The 13079-nt window shown below is 41.2% G+C and overlaps 1 protein-coding gene across 1 annotated transcript in view; it reads right to left on the minus strand.

The window, feature by feature from the left end:
- The window catches only part of SLC18B1 (solute carrier family 18 member B1), an 89579-nt gene that overhangs the window by 62710 nt on the left and 13790 nt on the right, over positions 1-13079 (minus strand). Inside the window, exons 3-5 of the mRNA XM_073627298.1 lie at positions 10929-11002; positions 10335-10482; positions 5981-6137 (exon numbers count right to left, since the gene is read on the minus strand). Coding sequence (XP_073483399.1) covers positions 5981-6137; positions 10335-10482; positions 10929-11002 — 379 coding nt within the window. The remainder of the gene's footprint in view (positions 1-5980; positions 6138-10334; positions 10483-10928; positions 11003-13079) is intronic.

A 13079-nucleotide genomic window follows, 5' to 3' on the forward strand; every position in this document is an offset into this window, starting at 1 on the left:
CAGTCAGAGCAGAATGAAAACCCCTCCCACAAGCTTTAACCAGTGCTCGGCTGGACACTGATAGAAGTCACAAGACTGCTATATACTGCTGATGAGAAAAGGTATTGATCAGCTTATATTTACTAAAACAATTGCATTTCCGTGTACTGTGGGAGATCAGATAAAGTGTTACTAAACCTAGGACCCTGCATTCTTTTTAAGTAAAGTCATATCAACTTTCCTGAGCCTGATCTGAAGTTATTCAAAGGGGTGCATGTTAGTTCTGGAGTATTAAAGAACCTGGGTTTGAAAAGCAAAAAGGGGTATGAAGTAACATCACTACTAAAGGGTTAACACTGCAAAACAAGGAAGAGGAATATAATTGCTAAGGTTAACCAAGCACAGTACAAGGCATAAGCAGCATTAGGTGTGGTACCTGGTAAGGGTGACAGGTCCTCCAGTAGTGAGGGGGTCGATGTCTGGCTCCCTCTGTAGCGGTCGTTTTCCAAAAGCAACCAGAACCAAACCCATGTTACGGATATTTATGGCCTGGTCACAAGGTATGGGAAGTGAAGGAGTTAACAAGTGCACGCATAAAGTCTGCGTTGGCTGCATGGTGGCCATTCTGTTACTGGGAGTGAGGTAACAGAGGTACACTAGACTGGTGGAGTGGGTGCAGGCCAGTTGGGGAACTGACTTACTGATGTATTCTTCACATGATCGCAATCTCCTCTTTGTTCTGCATTGATGAGCGTGCTGCACACGAAAGGTACCCCCCGTGTGCAGGGTGAGTAGGCCCCATCCACATGCAGAAGCCTACTTTGTACATTCGCTACAGCATGCTACTATGGAGTGGAAGCATTGGAAAAGTGGTTGAAAAGGCTGAAGGTTTTTTACCTTCATGCATTCTATGCATGAAGGTAAAAAGCCTTCTGTGTGAAACTCCCCCAAAATCCTTATCTGAGCCCCCTCTGATCCAGCGATGTTCACGATAGCCTCGGTCGTATAGGGACTCGCCTTCCTCATTGTCTAAGACAGCTTAGGGAGTCCACTGGCTCTCACTGCTGTCAATCACAGCCAGTGAGCCAATTAAGAGAGAACAGGGAGGACGGGGGCGAGCCGCGGCTCTATGTGTCTTATGGATGCAAAGAGCAGCGGCTAGGGAGCAAGCACGCAATGGTGCCCCCAGGAAAAACGTCTTTCTCTGGGAACACTGCTCAAGGGGAAGGATCCAGGAGCGCTGGCAGGGGAACAGAAAAGAAGAGGATCCGGGGTGCTGTGTGCACAGAGCAGGTAAGTATAACTTGGTTCTAAACTATAGTCTGTACTAACCTAAATCCAAAGCACCAAGTCTGGTTCTTCTCTGATCTCTCCTCTGTCTGTATGACTCAATGATAAAATGGTAAACTGGCCCCCCTTCCAGCACACAGCAGGTGATGCATAGACTGAGCTCTCTGTTTTTCTCCAGGAGCCTGTTAGGGGGTGTGTCTCTTACTTCCAAACAGTTTACAGTCAGATTACACTCTGCGGTGTGTGTGACATCAGATCCCTGCCCCTGCTTTCTGCTACTGAGAGATGTTGTGTAAAATGTGTGCAGTAGGAGGCTACAGAGAAGAATGGGCTGCTGATAAAAAGGTACAATTTATGTACATGTAGGAGGATTTGTTTAATCTCTGTAGGGTATATGTAAGGTTTTACAACCACTTTAATGCTGAGTGCCGGCTGTTACAGACAGACAGTGATTCCAGATTGCACCCGACTATGACCCACAGAACCACTGAAACCCAGTGATATTTTAAAACAGCAACTAATAAAATGATAAAAAAATGATAAAAAAGTAGTTAGTATAAAAAATAAAGTCCCCTGCAAGATAAGTTAATAATGTGCTAGTGTTAGGATACATTGCATAATAACCCAATATAAAAGACTTACTTTAAAACAAAGACCCCCAGAATCGCACTGTCACCGGTAACAGGGTTTCCATCTTTATTCGGTCTTCCTTCCGGGTTCTCATGCTCCAGTGATTTGAATGGTTGAGCCACTATGCCATCGCTCCTGCGTATCCTTGTGGGAGTCACAGTCATGGCATAGCACTCACAATCGCTGGCACACTTAAGTATGCCAACCATTCAGAGCACAATGCGCATGTGCTGGTGATGTCACTTGCTGCAACACATACAAATATCTCCTAAACGGTGCACGTTTAGGAATTACTCATTTAACCTACAGGTAAGCTTTATTATAAGCTTACCTGTAGGTGAATTGATAAAGTGGAGTTTACTGCTGCTTTAAGGCTGAGCTCATAACTGACATCATAACATGCTGCACATAACCTGTGCAAAGAGCATGGATTACATGCACAGGTTGTTCCTCTATCACTTTACTATATAAAAGGAAAGCTGAGGAAGATGTTTTAGAGGTTCTTCATATTCTGCAATTTGGAAGCTTATATTCACTTGCAATTTAAAGCATCTGTCCCCAACCTTTTTGAAACCAGGGAGAGGTTTCATGGCAGCCAATTTTCCAAGGGACCGGGGGGGTGGGGGGTGGAATACGTGGTTGGTGGACGGTCGGGGGATGGGATATTCCTGGAGTCTGTCCTCATCCCCCCTTCACACCACAACCCCCTTTACAGCCCCCCCTTTATATCAGTGTCTTCAGTTCCCCTTCAGATCACAGCCCCCCTTTAGATTAATGTAAAGAGGTCTGCTCTGTAAAGGGGGCACTATGATACAAAGGGGACTGCACTGTAAAGGGGCATTGTGGAATACGAGGTTGGTGGATGGTCGGGGGATGGGATATTCCTGGAGTCTGTCCTCAGCCCCCCTTCACACCACAATCCCCCTTTACTGCCTCCCCCCTTTATATCAGTGTCCTCAGTTCCCCTTCACATCACAGCCCCTCTTTACATTAATGTAAAGAGGTCTGCTCTGTAAAGGGGGAACTGTGATACAAAGGGGACTGCACTGTAAAGGGGCATTGTAATGATTACAGTGCCCTTTATATTACAGTTCCCCTAGCTATCACAGCCCCCTCCATCACAGTGCCCCTGCAGTCTGCCCCCCCCCCCCTTTTGTCTATACCATCACACATCTCTGCCTCCCCTGCACAGGACTCCTACCTTTAGCAGGGAAATGGCTGTGATCAGTCCATGTGTCCTCTCCCGGCTCCTCCGCCCGGGGTGGGGGGCGTTGGGAAAAGCTCTCCAATTTGATCTGCAGCTCCTCCCGCCCCTTGCCTGCTGATAAGATGACATTGTTGGCTGGGAAGGTGGAGGAGACGGGAGAGGACACACAGGCATGGCAGCACAGCAGGTGGTGAGCATCAAGCACGGTCTGTGATAGGCCTGTGCGGACCTCGGTCGCCTCTCATATCCTGTGTGGCCTGGTCATCAAAAAGCCACGGACTGGCACCCCTGAATTAACCACTTCCCAACTGCCTATCGCAGATGTATTGCAGCAGGTGGGCTCTATTGCACGAAACAACATACCTGTACGTCACTTCATGCAATAGACACTGGAGGCACACAAGCTGATTGGACAGAGGGGGACCCAATCAGCAGGTCCGGCAGACCCGATGTCCGCCAGCCACCCATGATCATTCCCCACAGAGGCAGAACGATGATCTGCCTATGTAAACAAGGCAGATTGCCATTCTGACAGGGGAGAAGATAGAGATCTTGTGTTTCTGCTAAGCAGGTACATCAATCTCTGTCTTCACACATTTAGACCATCCCCCACACAGCAAGCACCAGCTAAGCACACATTTAACTCTTTGATCGCCCCCGTTAACCCCTTCCCTGCCAGTGTCAATAGTACAGTAACCGTGCATAATTTTAGCACTGATCATTATAATAATGTCACTGGTTCCCAAAAAAGTGTCAAAGGAGTCAGTTAGGTGTCCAATCTATCCACCACAATGTCGCAGTGTCGATAACAATCGCTGATCGCCACCATTACTAGTTAAATAAATAAATAAATAAAAATTCCATAAAAATATCCCATAGTTTGTAGACGCGATAACATTTGTGCAAACCAATCAATATATGCTTATTGGAATTTTTTTCCCAAAAATATGTAACAGAATACATATTGACCTGAATTGAAGAAGAAATTAGATTTTTTTTCATTTTTTTATTGGATGTGTTTTATAGCAGAAAGTAAAAAATAGGTTTTTTTTTTTTCAAAATTGTCACTCTTTTTGTTTATAGCGCAAAAAATAAAAACCCACAGGAGATGATCAAATACCATCAAAAGAAAGCTCTATTTGTAGGGAAAAAAAGGACATAAATTTTATTTGGGTACAGCGTCGCACAAGCGCAAAATTTTCAGTTAAAAGAACGCAGTGCCGTATCGCAAAAAATGGCCTGGTCATTAAGGGGGTAAAACCCTCCGGGGCTGAAGTGGTTAAAGGAACAATCAATATACTAATGATGATACTTTAGCAGGTTCTTTATACTAATATATTCTCCTGTTTAACTGCACATGCATCTTAAAGGGCAACTCCCCTTTCATGGGAAAAAAACTGAAAAATAAGTAAAAATATAGCATATACAAGTCATACAGTAATTGGAAATTTTTTATCTTTGCAATTTGCAGAGTTGTAATTCTCTGTAAAATACAATATAATATGGCAACATGGAGGTGTTCTGTACACAGATGGTGTATGGAACGCCCCCAAGAAGTAGGATTTCCTGCTTGCGTGTTTGGCTTCAGCTTCTGTGTCAGATTTTCCCAGAAGTCAGATTTTTGGCATCCCCTGCAACAAATGTCATTTTTGGGGAAATACTCTCAAAGGGAAACTATGTTTAAAGGGATTGAGACCCTGCCACTTTCTTTATTAGAACTCCGCAAGTGCAGCACCTGATTGATAATTATAAAGCCACTCCCATCCACATCTACTTTGCACATGGACACAGACTAACAGCTATTTCTAATCCTTGCACTGTACATAGATCACCCAGAGGGAAATGTTTTTTTTTCTCAACAAAAGTGGAGTTACTTCTTTAATAAGGTGACCAGATTTTTAAAATTAAATCCCGGGAAATATTTTTTATTGGCAAATGGTACACTATTCTATAAGCATATTTTCCTCAAATTATATATGCAGTGTATGTGGTATGTCTTTATGGAATGATTGTATGATATATACAGCATTTCTCACATTTCGTCCATAAGATAAAAAAAAAGAAAAAAGATACTGCTTAGAATTTTTTGAGATATGACTACCAAATGTTATGAAGATAAGAAATAAGAAAAAACAGAGTGCAGGGCTCAGGAGTGCTCTACATAAAGAAAGTAGGGCTCAGAAGTGCGCTACATATAGAAGGCAGGGCTCAGCAGTGACTTATATAAAGAATGCAGGGCTCGGCTGTACCCATCTATGCAGCCTCACCAGTGCCTAGCAATGCGGCCTCACCAGTACCCAGAAATGCGGCCTCACCAGTACCCAGAAATGCGGCCTCACCAGTACCCAGCAATGAGGCCTCACCAGTGCCCAGCAATGCGGCCTCACCAGTGCCCAGCAATGCGGCCTCACCAGTGCCCAGCAATGCGGCCTCACCAGTGCCCAGCAATGCAGCCTCACCATAGGACGTCTGGTCACCGTATTCTTTGAACATTGAGCATCACTAAAACTAACTTCTACAAAGGTTTTTGATATTGGCATTCTCAAAAGTATTATTAATAATAAAAGATAACTGTACATTTAGAACAGTTGAATCCACCCACACAGAGCAACTCCCCTTATTCCTGTCAGATCTTCATTTGGTGGCCTTCATGCATTGCTATTGACATTGTTGATGATCGCTGAATAGGAACATATGGGGATTGTTTGGAAGAAGCACATCTGCCTTACCAAACATAGTGCAGTGTAAAAAATACACAGTGAAATTCTGTCAGGCACATGGACAGGGGAGTAAAAGACTTTGTAACAGAATAAAAACAACTTAGACCTCAACACTACAAAACACACACGTATTAAGTACTGAAAATCTACATACCGTATTTTGGCAAGATGTAAATATTTAATGGCACCATTGAAAATACAATACAGCCAATGCCAATGAAGGGAACTTCGTATCCAAATGTCTCGTATAGAAGTCCTCCTATTGGAGGACCTAAGATAAGTCCAAGCCCAGTAAAAATTTCAAGAAATCCCTGAAGATGAAATACAATCAATAGTGGTTAAAATAGCCTGAAGTTCACCTGTGTCCAGACAATGACATTAAACTATTTACATATTCCTCACAAACAGAAAGGTTTCATGGACACAGCCACATGAGGGCTATGAAGCTATACATTCGGGTATATTTTACAGCCTGGGGTCCACAGGAGCTATGTATAGCCACACATTGGCTATATGCTGCTATTTATGTAAACATGTGTATGCGTACGGGCATACAACTAAGGACACAGACAAGTTGCATCCACAGTCGTACACGCATGCACTTATTTATGCAAGTAGTGGCATAAAGCCATGTACAGTCGCACACAGCCATCGATTTCTTTGCGTTTTTTTTGTACTACCTCTGGATACTGGGCGGAGAAATGCGCCCAGATGTATGTCTGTATGTCCCTCTTGCGCCATGTGCCTGTAACCTAAAAGAGGTTTAAATAACCCATCCCTGAACTCTATAGCTGCTTGTTATAGTAAATTGTTCTCATAGATCCTCAAAGATCACAAAAAAATACTCAAAAAATCAGGTTTCATTTGGTTTCTAACAGCTTAGAAACACCAGCTGTAAAGCTTAAAAGGCTGGCAGGCTTCCAAGGTTTGTTCTCAAATAAAAAAAATGATTTCTACGCCTTGGTTGTGGACTTTCAAAATGAATTTCTCTACAATGCCTAAAGCTATAGAGGTGAACGTGGGGTGCTTTTGAAATGCTTTTAGGTTTCATTTATGTGGGCACTGTGGCCAGGTCAGGGCATGCGCCCTGCATGTTTGTCACATTATAACCTGTGGTTGTGTCTGCACAGCTACTGCATCCCCATAGAGTAAAACAGGCTGTCTGCACACAGCTTCAACCACATAAACAAACAGCTCATTCATGCTCTATGTGCCACAGAGACAGTGTGAATGAGGCCTTACTGCTTGTTCAGAATATGCAGACACTTTAGAGTATATGATCTGAAGACAGATACTGAAAGTGTCACTAACCATTTAGAAAACTCCTTTCCCTATTTAACACGCATTAAGTTAGCTTAGCCACTGTTTTACTTACGATTAGTGTTTTAGATTACAGTACCATGCATACCTTGGCTGCTGAATCTAATATGCCTCTGATATCAAATGGACAAATTGTAAATTAATTTTGTTAAAGATAATCAATTGTTACAAAAGGAAGTCTGGCTGAATGAAAAGCGAGTCCTTCAACATATATGAGGATTGAAGTGGTACACCGCTATAAGGGCATTTTTATTAGTTAGGTTTACCTAAACTTTAAGGATGATGTATCACTTAACAAAAAAAAAAAAAAAAGGATACAAGAAAATTAAAGAGAACCAGTATTTTTTTTTTGTACATGCACCCTATACTATCCCCCTGTAAGAACCTTAGGCTGCAAGGCGGTCTGATCTTCTGTCTGAACTCAGTGCAGAAGAAACACTATTGCCACACAATGCATGTGCTTTCAGGATTACATGTAAGCAGACGAGATGTAAGGGGGACGGGTTGTTTGCTGACGCGAACGCTTAAAAACGCTACACAAACGCGATTAAAACGCATGGGCGTTAGCGCTATTTTTAACGCTAACGTGGCAAAAATGCAGTAAAAACGCGCTAATAACGCTCATCGTTTTTACCGCCGTTTTGCAACGCCTCAGTGTGAAAGGGGCCGAACACAATGTCAATTTACCCTTCTCAAACAGCCCAGCCAGAATGTCTGTCACCAGCCCTGAGCTAGGACGGCAATAGGTTAGCTTTTATAAAGTTCTTATAGTTTGATATATGGTATATTGATAAGTACCGATCTGTACTGAGGCTTATTTTCTATATACTATTTTTAGTCACTTGACAAAATGAAAGCTCCGTTTTCGATCTCCTGTTTGGAGGCAAGCTCCAAAATAACATTCCGCATACAAACTAGACCTACTAAGCATTTAAAATGTTATCTTGTTAAAGAAATGTCCTAAACAATTTACTGAGCTGGAACTAGCTGATGTAAATAGATAGGTAGACAAGCATAATTTGCATAAGTCTTGGATAACATCTTTGGTAAAAGAGCACACTGTCACATACAGATGTTTCAAGACCTAGTCTAAGCTCTGATCTAATAAAAAAAATATCCAGTTCCCTCTCTCCCTCCCTAGACACCCTCTCCCTCCCCCCCTTTTATTTCCCCTTTTTACATTTATCTTTTTATTAAAGTTTTTGCATTTATATAACAGACAAACACTAAGAAAGTAAACAAAACAATAAGAGAAAAAATATATTAAAAATGTATATATTTTTTCTTTTTACAAAACATCAAACAACTAACATGCTATAATAATATATTTATGCATGTTTCAGCTTCTAGCCCTTCGTTAACCATAATAGTAAATAAACCAAGCTCTAAAAAAAAAGTGGACACACTATTTCACAGTATCATATGTCAAACAGCCTCCAAAATATTAATATGCATTTCAAAATATAAAAAATACATTGGCACTACTCAAAGATGAGAAGAAAAAAAAATATCCAGTTCTAAATATTGCATACTTTTTTAGTATCCCTATGTGGAATTTTGAAGCAATATGGTCCAAGTGGATAGAGTGTATGCATAATAAATATTTGATACAGACCATTTGTTGATCACTTTACTTATATTATGATTGTGCTCCTCTCCGCTATGTTTTTTTTTCTGTTGAATTATTTGTTCCACCCTGTGAGGCGGATAGTTATTTTGTTTTTTTATATATATATTTTTTGTTTGCTTTTATCGTTTCCATATTATTTTATTAAGAATATATAATGTGTAAATACAGAGAAGAAAAAGCGTTGAAAAACAGAAGTTACATGGGCCCAACGGCCTAAAGACATACATGTATAACTGCAACAGTGTATGATCGTTTAATCCAGCTTCAATACCAAAAAGTTATATAACAAAACTGTGATGTGCTGAGGGATATACAGGTGGGTAGTAAGGGTTATATGGTGGAAATGAGCTTTGTATCTCAGAGGCCTGGAGGGACCTGTTTTTAGAGAGAAAGAGATCAAGTCCAATTTGGAATTGACTACGTTGTGGCTTGAGTTGGTTTCTATTGACAAGAGGTTTGTTAAGGAAATCTCTGTAGGGTGATGAATGGAAGTAGTCTTCAGGGTGGCAAATGATATAGGGTGATATTTACAAGTGTCTAGGGGGGGTTTCAAGGTTGACAGACCTGTCGGCAGCCTTGGTTAGAACCATTAGTTAGTTTTGGGTATTGATTGGGCATAGTGGAGGGGGTGGTGGAAGGGAAGAGGGGAGAGAGGGGATTGGAGAGGAGAGTAGGAGATGGGGAGGGGTGAGGATGTGTAGGTCGTAGGGGATAAGGGAGGAGAAAGCGGAAACGGGGGGGGGGCGCATGCCTCCTACCTGACCCTGGTTTACAGCCTGACTTTGGCTATCCCCAAATCGTTCTGTAGGATAGGCTGGTGTGGGATCACCAAGAAAAAGGATATCCTAGGTGTTGTCCCTAATCATTTGGGTTTGGAAACCATGGATTGAGTGTATTCGGTGGGTTTTTTGTATTTGTATGTGCAAATTGTATAAGTTTTTTTATAAATAAAATCCGAATTAAAAAAAAAAAAAAAATCACTGTCAAGATTTTAAGTATTCATTGCTTCTATTAATTTAATACATAACAGGATCTTGAAAACAGAACCCAAAAAATGACAGCTGGTTACTCATTGATTAGCATCATTATTTTGGAGTTTTTGGTTCAATTCTGGTCAGCGCAATAGTAGGCCTCATTCACACAGGTGTGAATGGTAATATTTGCCTGCATAGGATACGCAGGTGTTTTGAGTGTATCCACATGCAGGCAGGCCCAGTCATGTCTATTGGGATGCAGCAGTTGCACAGACTTAGCCCCTGGTCCCAATTTGACAGCTGTGCGAGTGCGTGCTTTTCCCAGAATGCATACTGTCACACACCTGCATGGCTGTTATATTTCATACCGATAGAAATGTAAGAAATTGTACATTTCTCTTGGTCCAATGCACACTGCGTGCTGCCAAACTAAATGGATTTGGTCTAAAATATTGTGGTTTTGTGTATACCCTTACATATTTGCATGTAATCTTAGCTGAGATTGGTGTAAATCATTGAATGCTCTTGGTAAAGCCCAACAAGTCGGCACTGTATAAATAACATCATTTTTCTTTAAAATTTACCATTGCAGTAGCTATATTGTTGGGGAATGCCTTTGCCAAAATAGAAAAAGAAGCTGTTAATGAAGCACCAAAACCCACAGCATCCACTGCTCTGACCAGAAAGCACATAGCTGCGAATATTGTTCCATCAGAAATTTTGTCAAGCAATCTAAAATAAGAAAGACAACAATTTTACAATCCATGTAATCATGTAACAATTGTCCTTGTGCACCATCAAGCAAAGGCCCCTGTGTAATTTGCTCATACACCATCTAACTAATCAGCTTTACTGAGGAAACATAATGTGAAATGAAAATAAAAAATTTAATTGACATGGAGACCTGTTACAATTATGCATTAGTAAATTTCTAATTTTTAGGATTCAAATATATTTTATTTAATGTATACTATTATTTAATAATAAAGTGTAGTCTATAACTGCAGATCAATGTTTGCTTTTGATCAGTACCTGGTTTTCTCAGTACTTAGCAAACCGTAATCCTGCCCTAATTTAATTTATATTCCAAGCTGTGTTATGTACACTACCAAGTGCATGCCAAAGCATAAAGTTCATATCACTCATTAAATTTAAAAGCAAAAAATAAATAAACTTACCCAAAAAGTACTGTAGCAACTCCTGATGCAAACAAACCTGACACAAACATAAATTTTGCTCCGATCTGTACAAGCTGCAAATTAAAAAAAACCCAAAATTAGTGCAATTCTTTAAAGCAAATGATATCTCAGTCAAATTGTATGATATTCAGTATTGTATCTTTACAAATATGGGGGTGGAATGTGGTCATTAATGTAACAACAGCTGTGATCAGTGGCATAACTACTGTAGAACCTTCGGGGCCCTGGTGCAAGAAACCATGAGGGGCCCCCCTGACCCCCAGCCGGGGGTCCTTCCTTCCGAACCCAATAGTGGAACGTGGAAATGCGACCTTTATGACCCTGGTATAGATAGGATAGAAGTTCAATTCTAGTGGGGTGTAGGAGAGATTGCCCACATGCCTAATATAAACCACAAAAAGAGACAAACAAAACAAAAAGAGACCCTCTGGTGGGACTTTGTAATGCAATGACTTCAAATAGGCGTAAACCAATTGAATAAGTAAAATATAATTTACTTATTCAATTTACGCCTATTTGGAGTAATTGCCCTACCAGAGGGTCTCTTTTTGTTTTGTGGTTTATGACCCAGGTAATTTGCGCCACTGGTGTCATTCATTTTTTTATATATATTTTTTTTTTATTTTTATTTTTACCATTTATGTTTTATAATTTTTAGGAGCCCCATTGGGGGGCTTTGGTGAGATATCAGGAGCCTAAACAGACTTCTGATGTTTCACCTTTGACATAGAGAAAGGAGATTGAGGACACAGCCCTCAATCTCCTTCTCTGCAGCCTCAGCTGCACTAAATGAATGGACAGGAATAGCTTAGTACAGAGCTTCCCCTCTATTCACAAACTGAAGCATAGTGAATACAGTTTACTATGTTTCAGTTATGAATGGACATTGTCAGTGATCAGTACAGATCATGGACTCTCCATTCAGAAAAGAAAGGGGTCGGGGAGGGGGGAACCCGGCAGAACTGCGAAGGACAAGGAAGGGGACTGGGAAAGAGCACACAGGGGGCAGCAGAAAGAAGTTGGATAGGAGGAGCAGATGCCTTCCTACCACAGGCATTCAGCAGCTGCAGGAAGAAAATGGAGAGATTAGTTTCTCTATATGCAGCCTCTGCTCCTCCTCCTATCCAAGTATACAGGGGGGCTGCATGGGTCCCCTGCAGCATGGGGCTGGGTGACCCATATAGGTATGCTGCAAGGCTATGATTGAAGCTGGCTTGGCTTTCATCAAGCATGTGGGGAATATCTCTGTGACCATGCAGATCAATAACTATCTATGGATAGTTGTGTGCATGCATAGCAAGAACCAGACCTTACTCCCTCAGGGTAGGTTATGTCAGGTGTTGTTAGTAGTATAAGAGATGTACTACAAAAGGTCCTGAAATGCTTGTGTTGCAGAGGCACCAGGTTTTGGTGTTTTTTTGTGCAGGGAGCAGACAATTAAAGATATCTTTTATCCACAGTATATATTTTATTGTCGTTGTTACATTAGCACCATGTAACATTACTCATCACAACATACTTTATATAGTGTTTTAATGTTACAATGACAATAAATAAAATTTGTCATGGACACAGGATCTTCTTAAATGTCCCTCAATATGCAAAATCCACCATAACCATTTGTCTCTACAACACAAACATTTCTAGACCTTATTTTTTGGCCATATCTCTAGGTTGATCCATAGCCAGGTACACACGGGCAAAATATCTGCAGATATCGGCTGGTTTAACAGACATTTGGCCCGTGTTTACCTGGCCGAACGGCTGGCTTCTGTCAAACAAGCAAGCTGGAAAATTGGCATCCGATCAGTGCTGTCAGAAAATGGCAGTCCCCTTTCAGAACACAATAGCTCAGCAAGGATATCTCTGTACTAATATTGCATAGTTAGTACAGCTTGCTCTTTCCGAGCTCCTCTGGTTTTTTTTTCGTTCAGCTTGCTGGGTCGACTGAAAAAAAAAAAAACTTAAAAAGTGTGTACCGAGCTTAAAGAGTTTTCCAAGTGACTTGGGGACCATAAAGTGTTTTTTTCCCTGCCAGAGCAACGAAGCGACACTATAAGAATCTTTTTCTTTCTTTTGGCTCAGCTGTGGGTATAGGGTTCTAAAATGTAAGGTTTTTATTTTTTGGTT

The sequence above is a fragment of the Aquarana catesbeiana genome, linkage group LG04 (genome assembly GCF_042186555.1).
Source record: "Aquarana catesbeiana isolate 2022-GZ linkage group LG04, ASM4218655v1, whole genome shotgun sequence".
Classification (NCBI taxonomy): Eukaryota; Metazoa; Chordata; class Amphibia; order Anura; family Ranidae; genus Aquarana; species Aquarana catesbeiana.